Source organism: Cyprinodon variegatus, unplaced genomic scaffold (assembly GCF_000732505.1).
Source record: "Cyprinodon variegatus isolate N-32 unplaced genomic scaffold, C_variegatus-1.0 Scaffold38, whole genome shotgun sequence".
In the NCBI taxonomy this organism is placed as follows: domain Eukaryota; kingdom Metazoa; phylum Chordata; class Actinopteri; order Cyprinodontiformes; family Cyprinodontidae; genus Cyprinodon; species Cyprinodon variegatus.
The window spans coordinates 2100975-2115508 of record NW_015150491.1 but is presented as its reverse complement, the minus strand read 5'-3'; the positions used below and the strand labels follow the sequence as shown (position 1 = coordinate 2115508).

The 14534-nt window shown below is 38.7% G+C and overlaps 1 protein-coding gene across 1 annotated transcript in view; it reads right to left on the bottom strand.

Moving 5' to 3' along the window:
* The window catches only part of LOC107081417 (nesprin-1-like), a 150736-nt gene that overhangs the window by 10538 nt on the left and 125664 nt on the right, over positions 1-14534 (bottom strand). Inside the window, exons 123-132 of the mRNA XM_015369602.1 lie at positions 13308-13402; positions 12971-13205; positions 12641-12835; positions 10352-10477; positions 9208-9363; positions 5353-5511; positions 3613-3779; positions 1298-1460; positions 674-861; positions 412-562 (exon numbers count right to left, since the gene is read on the bottom strand). Of these exons, the coding sequence (XP_015225088.1) occupies positions 412-562; positions 674-861; positions 1298-1460; positions 3613-3779; positions 5353-5511; positions 9208-9363; positions 10352-10477; positions 12641-12835; positions 12971-13205; positions 13308-13402 (1635 nt within the window). The remainder of the gene's footprint in view (positions 1-411; positions 563-673; positions 862-1297; positions 1461-3612; positions 3780-5352; positions 5512-9207; positions 9364-10351; positions 10478-12640; positions 12836-12970; positions 13206-13307; positions 13403-14534) is intronic.

Below are 14534 nucleotides of genomic sequence, written 5' to 3'. Positions count from 1 at the left end.
AAGGAAATTCAAGTACATTTCTACAAATTACTGCGTTACACTAAACCCTTAAAACTTTCATTTATTTTGACTTATTTTTGGGGTCAAGGACAAGCAGCGCACATGAAGACCTGCCCCAGACATTCAGTCGGCAGACATGTGCACGTGCACAGTGACGGGCTGCAGCAGCTGAGACCACCACGCAAATCAGTTGCTGCAACCTGATACTTCTCTGCTTTTATGAACTGGTGCATAGACTGCATTTGCAGGATAAAGTTTTCTGTTTGAGACAAATAAATGGAGTAGAAATACTCTTTATTGTACCACGTCTAAAAGTAGCAAGGGAAGAATTTACAACAAAAGAAAATACTGTGCATTAAAAAACAGAGCTGTTTACAAAAATGTTACAAATTGAGCTTGATGTTAACACACCTCAAACTTCTTCAGCTCCTCCTTAGCCACAGTATAGAGAACACCAGAGGAGTTGGGCAGGGCTGCAGTTTTCTCCGATGCTTTCAGCCAATCTTCGAACTTGGAGTAATCATCCAGAAACTTCTGCCACAACCTCCATGTCTCTTCAATTCTACAAAGAAAAAAATAGAGTCAAATGGAATAAAAAATGTTTATGCAAAGTTGGCAATATTTTTGAATTCTTTGTGAAGTTGCAAAGAAAAAATAGCGGAGGTTATTTTACTTGAGTCTCCTCTCCATGGACATGGCGCAGATGTTCCTCCAGCGTCTGTCCAGGCCTCTGGTTGCCTGCTGGATGGAGTCGCACTCTGTCTCTGTGGAGCAGGCGTCGCAGTCATGCAGCAGGACTTCGCACAAGTTAAGGACTGACGCCACACCTGTGCTGTGTTTCTCTATGTCCCGCTGAAGGTCCTGGAAAAAATAATAATTGATAATAATTAAGCATTCGCCTGTTTTTACTTTGTTTCACACATTATTTAGAAATAAAGCTAATGTATTCTTTAGATAAAAACACAAAGATGTTTCGATAACCACAAGAAGTAGTGAAGTCTGCCTGCTGATCTAATCAGAGGAAGGTTAGTGCGTTTTAACAGACAAAATGAGATTTAAACCAGAATCCAATGAACAAAACCTTCAGTGATTTGTTTTAAAGAAAATAGCTCAAGTAATGTAGCTTATTCCCTATTAGTTTTATCTACTGCTCTCCTGTTATATGTTAATATAAAAATAAACACACATTTCTGTTTTGTTTTCACAAAGCTCGCCATAAATGCTTAAAAAAATCAAAAACAGAATAATCAAATTATGGATGTAGGTCTGTTAAACATCTGCAGCAGTGCTTGCTTGCCTGCTGCTGGCTGAGCTTCCTCTGGATCTCCTGCTTGTCACAGGTTTCGTAGACGATAGGCCTGGAGAGCTCTGCTTCAATGTGGGAGAGCCAAGAACGGAGGCTGCTCATGTTTTTATCCAGCTGCTGCACGGCCACCAGGGTCTCCCGCAGCTTTTTCACCCTAATCAGTGAACAGATTTAAAGACGAGGAATCAATTCAAACATGGGCCAACTCCAAAAGAAGCTATTAGCAGTGAATCAGGTCAAACTGATATTTAATCTGTTATGGTATGTAGAAAAGTTGCGTAATTCTGAGAAAAATAAATGTTCCACAGGGTTACTAGTTTAAGAATTTTATTTCTGTAGCACTTTATCTGGAAAGTGATAACACCCTAAATGATGTACTAAAAATCTTGCAATCTTTTTCGTTTCTCCAAAGCATTAGGTCTGAAAAGCAGTGAAACGTCCACCAGACATAAGAGTAATAATATCAGCATGTTTTCACAGTGCATAAACATACCAAAGTTCAACTATTTCTAAGAATTAGTGCATGTGACTGGTGTTATTACATTACTGAATACAAAACTTAAAGGAAATTTGACTGTTATTTGCATTTGCAAGAACCATGGATCAGCTGCACACCTCTCAAAAACACCTAAGCCTGCTAGGCATGTTGTAATGACAGTTGCGTGACAGTTAGCACCATCGAAAGGCATTTAAAAATGGCTTCTTATTCACCATCAACTCCAATTTTGAATAATTCAAATTTTAAGAATATTTCCCTTAATTTGCATGTTGTAAATATCCACAAAGCCTGATGAAAACAGCAGCACAGATATGATGGGAGTCATTCCCCACACCGTGCTGAAAGACTGACAACAACAAGCAGCCTTGCATTAAGCACAAAACTCTTTGTTAATCTTTAACTCCTGCCTGTTGACATCGCAGTCGCACTCTGGCAGATCCTCCTCGCTGGAACATCCTGCCATGTTATCCGTCCCTAAATCCAGAACCATAGAGCGGAGGGTTGAAATTCCCAAGGAAAACGGCTAAGTCAGGAAGTCAAGTGTCCAAACGGTTCTATCTGCAACTTCCACATGGGACTTTGGTTAAAACTATCTGCAGGGAGCGAAGCAGGTAGAGGCGGGGGGACAAAAGCATGACTTATCTACTGTTGCTCTCCAAGGTTAAAAAAAGAAAAGCTCCCAAACCAGCCGGTATGAGTGTGTGAGTGGCTGAGAGTGACAAGTGTGGCTGCTTCTAAAAACAGCCGTACAGTCAGAAACATGTGCTGCAGAGGGTGGAAATATTAAACACTGACTACACAAAGGCTGAGTGTCAACAGAAAGCATGCAGTATCGAGTACGTCTGCAGACTCAGACAAAGCATTAAAGTGACTATGCATTTTTTACTACGAATAAAGGATCTAAAAGACCACGGGAGCACAGCTGCCTGCATGAGGTCAGAAACAGTCCTCCCCTTTCTTTCCTCCTCCATTGCTGCCCCAGAGGGCAACAGCCGAGCAAAGCAGCTGGGAGAGTTGGAGTGGAAGTTTGGGTCAGATCATTTTACATTTTAGAGGGAGGAGTGGCATCAAGGCACATGGACAAACAACTATTACTGGTTTGTGATTTATTCATTTTAAACTTCCTCCACATTTGAGCGTAGTAAAAACTGGAATATGTTGCTTGTTCTTCGGTCTCATGATCATGTCCGCTCACTAATGTTCTTTAGCAAACCTCAGAGGCTTTGGCAGAACAGCTGAATTCATACTGAAATCAAACTACACAGAAGTGAGCAGTTTAGTAGTTGGGTCAATTTCCTTGTGCATTTTTATCTACAGGTATCACATGTTCAATTTAATTCCAGAATTTAACTTGATGCTTATATTTCATATCTTAATACAATAATTTCTGTTTCATTTAACAATAACAAAGCACTTTGTGTTGATTTAAAAATGTAAGGGGTTGTGAAAAATTCCGCCACAAGTTATTCAAAGTGTTCTGTGAAAGGAATAAAGGCCAAATGATCAAAAAGTAAACCTTTAAGGAATAATGTATCATTGCTCTACCCTCTGTAAGGAGAAGAGTGGAAGCTGCAGCAAAGAGAATTTTATCAGCAGCCTGGTGGGAAGAACGTAAAACCCTCCGCTAACTGCAATAAAGCATCTGGTTACCAAAGCATTCTTAAAATTAAATATTCTTTAAATCTTTCAGAGCTTCAGTAAAAAATTAAAGCTTATACGGTGAATTTAAACAAAAAGGGAGTTTGGTTGTCTGAGATTTTCAGCGACTAACGTCTGAACAGCAGATGAGGGTCTGCTGTAAACTCACCTGGCTGCAATGAGGTCCAGCAGGTGCTGCCAGCGCTCACCGACTTTGCTGAGCTTATGTTGGATCTCGGCTGCCTTGCTGTCCTGGCTGGCTCTGGCCAGACGCTCTCCCATCGTCTGTAGCTGCTGCTTGTTTTCCTGAGCAACGCTGATTTCCTCTTGATAGTCCTGATGAAGAAACATCAAGTTAGCAATGTTATGTAAAAATAATTCATCCTTATTTTGTAGACACATTATTGGGAAAACCTTTTTCCCTTTTTTGTTTTTTTTTTGCTGGGTTTGCTTTTTTGCATGGGCGTAGGTTTGCATAGGAACAATAGGGACATGTCCCTACCAAAATTTTGGCCAGACCTACTTGTCCCTACCAATAATTCTATGTCAACAACATGTTTATAATTTACAATACAGTGTTGTTGGAGTCGCTTTTTTCTCATAACGTGTAATTTGTATTGAAGTCAATATTTTAAATGCTCAGTGTCAGTTCCTCTTATAGTTCCCGCGCCCATGTAAAAACAATAAATCTTATGCAGTCCCTTGAATATGTTATTTTGCTTTGTTAAACACTACAGATATCAGATTAAAAAAAAAATAAATAAGAGTGGGGTTTACCTCTGCACAATTCTATTTCATCAAAAGAATAAATACAGATAAGATAAGTACACATACGACATATTTAGACTATATTTGCTTAAAAAGCACGTATTAGTCTAAGTCACTGGTAAGTTCAAATATAACCCTTTACAAAGTGTTAAGTCGTCCCTTTTTTTCATTATTCCGAGCCACTGATGCTTCAAACATTGATTAACAGCATCTTGTGTGTGAAGTGCTTATAAAATTTGTATAAATGTTGTAAAAGCTGTTTTCTCTTTAAACGAAATGCGCCGATGCTCACGTCAAGCATAAAAAAAATAGGAGCATACATAAGACCAATGACATCAGACCAATTCAACTTAAGACCAATAGTGTCCCTACCAAAGTTGAGATCAAACCTACGCCCTTGCTTTTTTGACACACTTGAATGTTTCAAATCATACATTTTACACAAATTTTAAAAAGCAGATTTCAAATCAATTATAAAGAGGAAAGAAGCCAATTAAGCCTTGGAAACAACAACAGCCATCAAGCCTTTGAGAAAAGTCACACCTCATTACTGCCAGACTTGTAGAATATTGGGTTACTTTGATAAACTACAAAAAATTAAAATCTAAATAAGTTAATTTAAGTGTTTCTTAAGATATGTGCATTTTTTTCTTGAATTGAGGTGAGACTCTTTGCCTATGGAAAAAGAGAATTTACATTTGAAATAGGAAAAAACTATTCCATTGACTTTATTTGCTTATTATCTAATTATTATTAAAGTAAAACTACTCATTCCATTGGCAAATCACCTTATTCACCTACTCAAATGAAGAGTAAATACACTTCATTTAAGAATTTTTTTTACTTATTTTTTCTAGATTGTTTTTGCAGTGCAGAAACTGTCTGACAACATGAAGTAGGCTAGAAAGAGTGTTAAGGATATTTAAAAGGTTTACAGTGAGAACCATTATGCATGAAAGCAACAACAATTAGAACATTCGGAAATTTTCCTTTTTCAATTGTATCCAAGTTATGTTTGCTTTTTGTCATACTTCATTGTTTAAGATCAATAAATAAGCCACACAGTGAAGAAATCATTCAGCTTAAATCAACTTTTTCATGGGCAAGGTAAAGCGTTGCAGATATTTTTAGTACAAATTACCTTCCGTAGCTTTTCAATCATCTCCTCAATACTGATGTCTCCATTCTGAGAGACTTTGCTCTCCATCTGTGTGAGCCACTCACACAGCTCCTTGTTCTTCTCATTGAAAACGGCCCACTCATTCAGCTTCTCGCTCACCTGCTGTCTGCGGAGGGAAAGCTGATGGAACCAGAGCAGAGAGAGTACAAATGAACAAGATGACAGAAAAAAAAACAGTGAGGAAAATATGTATTTAAACACTCTGCTATTTTGCAAGTTCTCATACTTAGAAATCATGGAGGGGTCTGAAATTGACATTGTGGGTCCACTGTGCGAGTGTAGGTGAGTTTGCTGTAAGTTATTGGACTATAAGGTACTGTTCGGGTTTATCACTGCTCTCAACCGGGAGTGTCGGCCAGAACACTACTCAGGCCAGAATGTCAATCAGGACTAGATGTTAGAAGAAGGTGCAGCAGGTGGAGGATGAAGACATGAGCCAGGATCCTTTAACTGGTCTATATTCCAAACTCAATTTCGGATTCCAATTGATTAAATGAACATAAGGTATTTCCAGGTAGATACGTGTGTAAGTGTGTGTGTGGTTTCCTAAAACAAGACAAGAAAGATAATTCAAATTACCCTATCATTACACATCACACCATAGATAAGCTAAGGAGAAAATAATTAAACTCTAAAAAGTTTAACCTCTAATATACTGTTAATCAGCAAACGACAAAGTTAGCTAACAATTATGGCTTGGCGCCATTTAGTGGATGCGTAGGTTTGGCACAACACTCTACAATACACACACACAGCAGATAACCAAGACTTATCAACAGGTAACTAAGAATGAAAATAACTCATTTAACTGCAATAAACACTCAAATATTAAACTTACTCGTCAGTGATGCACACTTATTTGAAGAACACAAATATTTCAAAGTCCTTTCCCTGTATTAGCTCAGTGGCTCAACTGCCGAACTTTCCAACCGGCAGCAGCAACGGTCGTCACGGCAACGCTGTCCTAACTTCTGCATGCCTTTAGGGCCAAAATAACACTGTGCAGAAACTACAGAATATAAACAGCAGTACCTAACATCGAAACCTAAACTACTTAAGGTTCTTTTGTACACAGAGACATAATTTAAAACAAATAAATCCAGAAAACACCATGTGTGATTTTTTTTTTTTACCATTTTTATGATACAGCTGAAAATAAGTATCATCTAGAATTCTGACCCCCATAGACCTTAGTCTGCCTTCAAAATGTCCACCTCCACTCCATTTATTATCCTACATTAGATGTACCTGTTTTAAGTCGTTTGCTGGATAAAGGCACCTGTCCATTTAGTCAGTAACTATCCAACTACTAACATGGCCAAGACCAAAGAGCTGTCTAAAGACACTAGAGAGAAAATTGTTCACCTCCACAAGGCAAGAAAGAGGTATGGGAAAGTCTCCCTCGGACTGGGGCTCCATGCAAGATCTCACCTAAGAAATGATCCTAAGAAAGCTAAGAAATCAGCCCAGAACTACACGGGAGGAGCTGGTCAATGACCTGAAAAGAGCTGGGACCACCGTTTCCAAGGTTACTGTTAGTAACACACTAAGACATCATGGTTTGAAATCATGCATGGCACGGAAGATTCCCCTGCTTAAACCAGCACATGTCAATGCCCGTCTTAATTTTGCTAATGACCATTTGGATAATCCAAAGTAGTCATGGGAGAAAGTCATGTGGACAGATGAAACCAAAATATAACCTTTTGGTGTTTTTCTGCACATGGGACAAGGCGAGTGCACTGTAATAAGGAAAGGATGACAGGAGCCATGTATTGCCAGACTTTGGGGAACAACCTCCTTCCCTCAGTTAGAGCATAGGAGATGGGTGAAGGCTGGGTTTTCCAAGATGACAATGACCCTAAAAACACAGCCAGGATAACCAAGGCGTGGCTCTGGAAGAAGAATATCAAGGTTCTGGCATTGCCTAGTCAGTCTCCAGACCTAAACCCAATAGAAAATCTTTGGAGGGTGCTCAAACTCCTGTGTTTCTCAGTGACCACCCAGAAACCTGACTGACCTACAGAGGATCTTAGTGGAGGAGTGGGCCAAAATTCCTCCAGCAGTGTGTGCAAACCTGGTGAAAAACTACAGGAAATGTTTGACCTCTAGAAATGCAAAAAACAATGGCTGTACCAGATACTAACATTAATTTTCTCAGGTGTTCAAATACTTATTTGCAGCTGTTTCATACAAGCAAATAGTTAAAAATCATACATTGTGATTTCTTCATTCTTTTTTTACGATGACAATTTCAGACCCTATGTAAGGGGGAGAAATTAAAAAATGTTCAAATGCTTATTTTCCTCACTGAAGAAGATTTGGGTTTTTCTTATTGAACATTTAAATAATAGAAACAGACACGATAGAGTGAATTTTAATACTAAAAACAGTGTTAGTTAACTAGATACCACATTCTAGTGAAAACAAAGCTTCCAGTGACCTGGCTGGGTCCTGTGACGCCTGTAGTGTTAAGAATGAATGTAGTTACGTCAGGACAGCTGATCTCTGTGCCTGCAAACAGCTGTTATCACAGTCTATTTCGAATAAGGAGTGGTTTGCATGAGAATCTGCACATGGTACCGAGAAAGAAGTATTTAAACACTCTACATTATTTTCATAATTTCACATCAAAACAGTTCATCGGTTGCTTCACGTAGCTGCTTTCAGATGTTTATTAGCGTCAGACTATTACTCAGATATTGTTTTGGATTCAGTGTTGATCTCTTAACAAACCTTATGCAATTGCTTTGATTTTAATGAGCATCAGAAGGAAAGTCTTATGAGCAAGGCTTTTAGGGGGAGAAGATATGAAAGCTATCTGTAGCGCTAACTGTTGAAAAAGAAAAATTTTTCTTTGCTATATGTCTTGATGTGTGTGGAAAAGTGACTCAAAATAAAAGAAATCTTAGATTTACGTAAGCAGTTACAGGAAAGAGGAACTTAAAAACATTTCATCATAGATCTTGAGTGTCAATCACAGATGGCTCAAATCTCTCTACACCCGACCTGCAGACCATGTAGGTAGACAGGAAATATAGAGAGAGTGGTTACTTTAATTGTTTAATTAAACAGTTAATTGTGGAGTTCCTCAAGGATGACTCTTAGGACCCATCCTATTTCCATTAATATGCTTGTTATAGGCTTTATACAATGTCTGCAAACCGTTTCTAATCAACCCCTGTATCAGAAAATTATCCATCACATATTTCCTAAAAGAAAATAACTAAAACTAAATATAGTACAAATAACAGCAAGTCTGAAAGGGTAATTTCTGGTACGCAAAACATGTAAACTCACAGGAGGTTGTTTTTCATATTAAAAAAATTAGGTTCTCTTAAAAATAATGTATTCTTCCTTTAAACAATACTTTTATCATCATACTGCATGAATCCATCCATGGCTAATACAGAGACTTAATCCATGCAAAGAATGCCTTCCCTTCCAATGCAAAACTGATACTATACTGATAAAGTTATAAGTGATTAGCAACAACTCTGTAAATATAACCACATTGATTAAACTATTTTAAATTTTATGAACAACTCCTGTTGGTTATTTCCTATAATATATGATTACGGTAATACAAAGTTAGACATAAAGTTCTATACTTTAAGGCAGTTTTTGCTTTTGCAATTAGGGCTTCTGAGCTTTGAGATGACCTTTAACTGTTTCACCCCTCAGTTTGTCATTTATTTTGAATGGTACTCAAGATATATTCTTTTGGTTTGGCTTTAAAATATATTTTATTTAAAAACTTTTACATCCTGCAGCACAAAATATATTGCAGGCCTATTATTTTGTGTGTGCATTTACCTGGTGGCAAACCTCCTCCCACTGGCGCTGCAGCAGCTGCAGGCGTTCCTGTAAGACTGTGACATCATCTGCGCTGAGCAAACCCTCCAAGGAATCCCTTAGCTTGAACAAGGAAGTAAGGTCATCGGTCCATCCCTCCACACTGCTCTTCAACTCCTGAATCCATGGCAGGAATACAGACAAGCAAGACGTCACGTTGTTAGACGCCTACTAATGTGTTTCATTCATCATCAGCACAGAGAATCCCCCCAGGCCAAAGACTCCAAATGGTTGGTTAACCAGAACGTGTGATGAACCCCAAAACAGCAAATTGAGCAGGAAATTTGATTTTAGCTCAGCAGCATCTATAACCTCCGGTTCAAATAAAATCTCTGCACTGAAGTATAAAAGCAGGACACGGTAACAGCTTTCTAACCTTGCATGTCCTCCTCCCCCATCGTCACTCTGACGGTTCTGCTGTGCTGTAATCATTTGTGGACCCAGAGAACGTCTCCATTACGCAACAAAAAGGAAGCACACACGCGCACATTCACCCCCACAGAACCAAGGATGCGCTCTCTTTCTTTCCCTCTCCTGCTCACGCAATCTCCCCGCCCCCTCTCCTTTTTTCTCCTCAGCTGATGCTATGTGCCGCTGCACACATATTCCTCCTCCTCCTTCCCTGAGGAGCTAAGGACGTGCCATGCATCACATATGACTGCATACAGCATCCACTGACTGAACAAGATCTAAATAATTACCATAATTTAATTTTTTTTTATTGAAAAATTATCTATTCTGCAAGAGCAGATAAAAAAAAAAGCTTATTTATCTAATATTTATAGATGCAGTTACAGAAAAGTCAAGTATCGTTTAAAAAATGTATTAAGGAATAAAATGCAAGGTGTCAAATTAAAATAAAGGCAAAACAGTAAATACATGCAAGGTCACATGATATAAAGCAGACGAATGAATTTGTTTTTCTGCCCGTCTGTTTATCTGTTTGCCCTGGCTGCGGGATTAAAGAGGTAAAGCAAGGGCATGTCTGAGTCTGAGAATATACGTGTAAAAGAGACCAACACATTGCTTAGTGATACAACAATAAAAAAGAAGATGATGCAAATAAAAATAGTTAAAAAAAGAAGCATAAAAGATGTCATCTCACCTTGCACCTCATTTGCTCAGAGTGAAGCTCCTCATGATGCTCCGGCAGCGGCACGGACAGCTTTCTCTTAAAGGCCCGGAGCTTCTCCAAAGAGACGTCAATGCCCTTTTCACACCGCTCCCAGTTCTGCACAAACACAAGCTGCAAGAATCAGAGCTGAAAACCCGCATCCACACACGCTACAGAGCCTTCAGAGAATTATACCTGTGTCTTTATCAGCAGCATAAGCAAATTACACTGAGAGCAGACAACATCTTTAAAAGAATGACGCAAAACTATTAAGACAAAATAAGTGAGGAATTAAAAGCGTTAAAAAAAGAAGGCGGTTGTGCTCTTAGTAGATTAGCCTGTAGTTATTTCTAAAGATGGATCCTGGTCTATTGTGGAATGAAACATCTCAGAATCACCTGAAACAGCAGTCACAGTTAGAAAGAAGCAAGAATAGAGATCAGTATATTATTAGATGGCTCCCATTAGATGTCTGCATGCACTCGTCGTTGGCATGGTTTTGATCAATTTGAGATTCTTATGGTTTAATAAGGACAAACAAGATGTGGAATTTATTTATGGTTTTTATCTCCTGGACAAAGCAACAAAACTATGGATACAGGCTCAGGTTGCTACTACAGATTCAATCACTGGTATTTGGTTTGAAAATGTGCAAATAAACACCATTTTTAAGCTATCAAAAGAGGTGAATACTAACTATTTACATATACCCGCCTACTACATTTAGATTTGATTAGTTAACCTACTCATACTCTTTAATTTCACTTAAGTAAAAGACCATGAAGCTACCAAATGTGAGGAACTTTACTGAAAAAAGAAGCACAGTTAAACCTAAAATACAATAGACACAGGCAGACAGTTTAAGCTTCACTAAAATAACAATTCTTTTTGTTGTTTGAATCTTACTTTTATCGGCAGATGGCCGCTCACAATGAGCCTGATTCTGCTGGAGGTTTCTTCCTGTTAAAAGGGAGTTTTTCCTCTCCACTGTCGCTTCAAGCATGCTTAGTGGATTGCATTTGAGTCAATGAGTCGATTCAATCAACTTGTTTTCCTTAGATAGAAAACCTTGAATCAATTTGAATGTATGAACTGGTGAACAGTTCCTTGAGATGACATTTGTTGTGAATTGGCGCTATAGAAATAAACTGAATTAAATTATCTGCTAAGACATGGAGGTCCAGGTAATGTACAGTAAAAAAGTATATATTGTTATGCACATGCATACTTTATATACCTTTAGAAATGGTTTCACAGCATATGTTACATGTAAGAAAAAAGGATTTGAAAAGGGTTTCATTTGTGTGAATTTGTTTTTACATTTCTTAGTTTGTTCATTACCCTCTTAGTCTGTGAAACAATTTGCTAACAACCTAATAACATGGCCTGTCTCATTTACTTCATTTAAACAATATAAAATGTACTCAACCCTTTTACCAAGTACTTTTTACTCTAAATTGTAGAATTTACTGGGTCTATCATTTTTTATTTTACTTATGTAGAAATATTTTGAATTAGGTCTTTTTTTTTGGGTACTCTATCAACCTCTGGCCATCAAGAAGTTACTGTGATACTTCTTGCAGCATATTTGACCTCTGCTGTTATCAGTATTGTTACAGTTTGACATTGGAGCCATTACAACAATTTGCAGATAACCACCTATCTATTTGTTCCAAAATCAAAAAAAATGTTTTTAATTATGTTTGGGATGATTGAGACAGATGGGTGACACCCTGAAAAAAATAGTGCTTCAACTAGACAGAATTTTACTCTCAGATGACAGGAAGATGCTGGACACCACTGTCCCCATCGCCCACAATGTGAGTTTAACATTAAAACAGCAATACTAGGAGATTTGACCACAATACAAAAAAAATCACTGTTTGAGGAAACCAACAACTGTCAGATAGAGGGGAGCAGCGTGATAAGGGATTGTTTCACTGGATGGTGCTAGTGGATAAAGTGGACCGAGTATTAAAATAGAGCAACCTGTAATTCATGAATTTTTGATCGAAATCCACATTTAGATTGTTTAAAAACAACCGGGAAATCTAAAAGGAAACGCATCAGAACAGGTATGTGTGGATAAAGTAGAAATAAACTTTAAGAGCCACATGAATGAGGTGCCCCTTAGAAATACAGGTAGGCTTAGGTGTCATTGCAGCGCCACACCGAATGAACTTGTTGGAGTCACAGCTAAGAACTTATAACATATTTTACAATGAAATTGTAGCATCAAACAGAATGAAGCGTTACGGTTTTAATTTTCTGGATCCAGACCTTCAGCAAGCCATGCAGCTCCCTCTTCTGCTGGTCCAGGCGGTGGTGGGCATGTCTCCATCTGTCCTGAATCTCCATGAGCTCCGTCTGCAGAGTAGACTCTGCCCTGGCGTCAGCCGACAGCAGAAGGCTCCTGCCGGCCTCCACCATCAGGATGTAGACTCCCTGCTGCCTCTGAAGCACACGCTCCCTGAGCTGGAGGGATGGAGCCAGAGACAAGATGGTTTGGGGCTACAGGGTTTAGACCTGATTGGCATTTTTTTGTCTGGAGATTAAATAAAAGTAGCGTAACTTTAGAAGACGAAGTCTAAGAGCTGTTAATTGACTTACCTGTATCTGACCCAGCAGGCTTCGGGCCTCCTGCAGTGCCACCGGCTCTCCCGGCTGAAGTACGTCCGGATCGCGGGTCACTTCCTGCAGCCATCGTCGCAGCTTCTCTGACATCTCCTGGTAGTTCTGCCACTGCCGCACCAGGCTGTCGATGATGCCCCTCCGCTGCTGAGCACGCCTCACCACACACTGCCACTGATTGCTCAGCAGAGCCAGCTTAACACTGAAGTCATCACTGTTGTAGAAACAGGAGTGAAAACAATAATATAATAAATAAAGTGGATTCCTTACAAGGTAATAAAGGAATCTTTTGGGATGGAGTGTTTGTGGAGTTAACCTGTCATCCACTTGACCCAGATCCAACAGCCGATGGCCATCGCTGATGATGGAGTAAAGAATCTGCTGTCTGCTGAACATCTCTGCCTGGAACAGCTGTCAGATTAAGAAGGTCATAAAAACACTGCAAACAGTTGACACAATTAAAAGGTATTTACATACCATGAGCATTTGAAATTTCTGTCAGGTTACCAATTAAACTTTTATGAATTTTACTTGAATTTTATGGTTTTCAACCTTCTTGCTTAACTTAAGCTAAACATCACAGTAAAGCCATCCCCGCACTTTAATTATAGATACAGGTGATAATGAATCAAAGAGATTTAATAGGAATAAAAATAATAAGTAATGCAAAACTTTGTGTTTGGTTATTACATTTGGGGTTTTTGCAGAGGCATAAGTGATAAGGTGACCAGATTTTTTAAATCATATCTGGGACATTTCCAGCTCATAGATGAACTGAAATCCATCTCATCAAGATGGAATTAGGAAAATGGGAAATTAATGGTTTAATTTATTTTTTATAGAATTTTTTATATTTAAACAACACAAAATAAGTGTAAAAGCCAGGAATGTGCCTATCTACGGAGCCCCTAAAGGGACATGGAGGAAAAAATAAACTTTGCGAGATCCCACAATACTTTTGCGGGATCTCGCAAAAAATAAGCTTTTGCCATGTCAGCGAACTGGAAGTAAAACAAACACACAACAGTGGAGGTGCAAAGTGTACTGCTATGGGAGGATAATATGCCCATGTGTCAGCTACAACCATGGAGGATGATTTGGAGAGGTTCTTAATTTCTAGAGAGGTCCCAAAACACGACATTACACGAATGAAGAGAGACAAGGTCAGTATGCAATCCTACGGAGCCCCTAAAGGGACATGGATGGAAAAAATAAACTTTTGCGAGATCTCGCAAAGAAAAAACAGAAGAATTCAAACATATATCCAACAATCAGCCTTTGCCTGTACCAGTCTGTGGAGACAGAGTTCCCCCACCTCTTCAAAAGAATGCAGCAAATTCTGTTCACATCTACATACCTATCAGAATGAGGTTTTCCTGTGTTATGGATTAAAACCAAGTAGCGGTCAACCCTGCTAATTACCACAATATTTGGAGCTACAAGCAAAAACATCACAATAAATGAACATTAAATAGATTGGTATCTCTTCTTCCATCATTCTCAGATCATGCAGATCTTATCTTATTCGGATTTTCCATTTCCT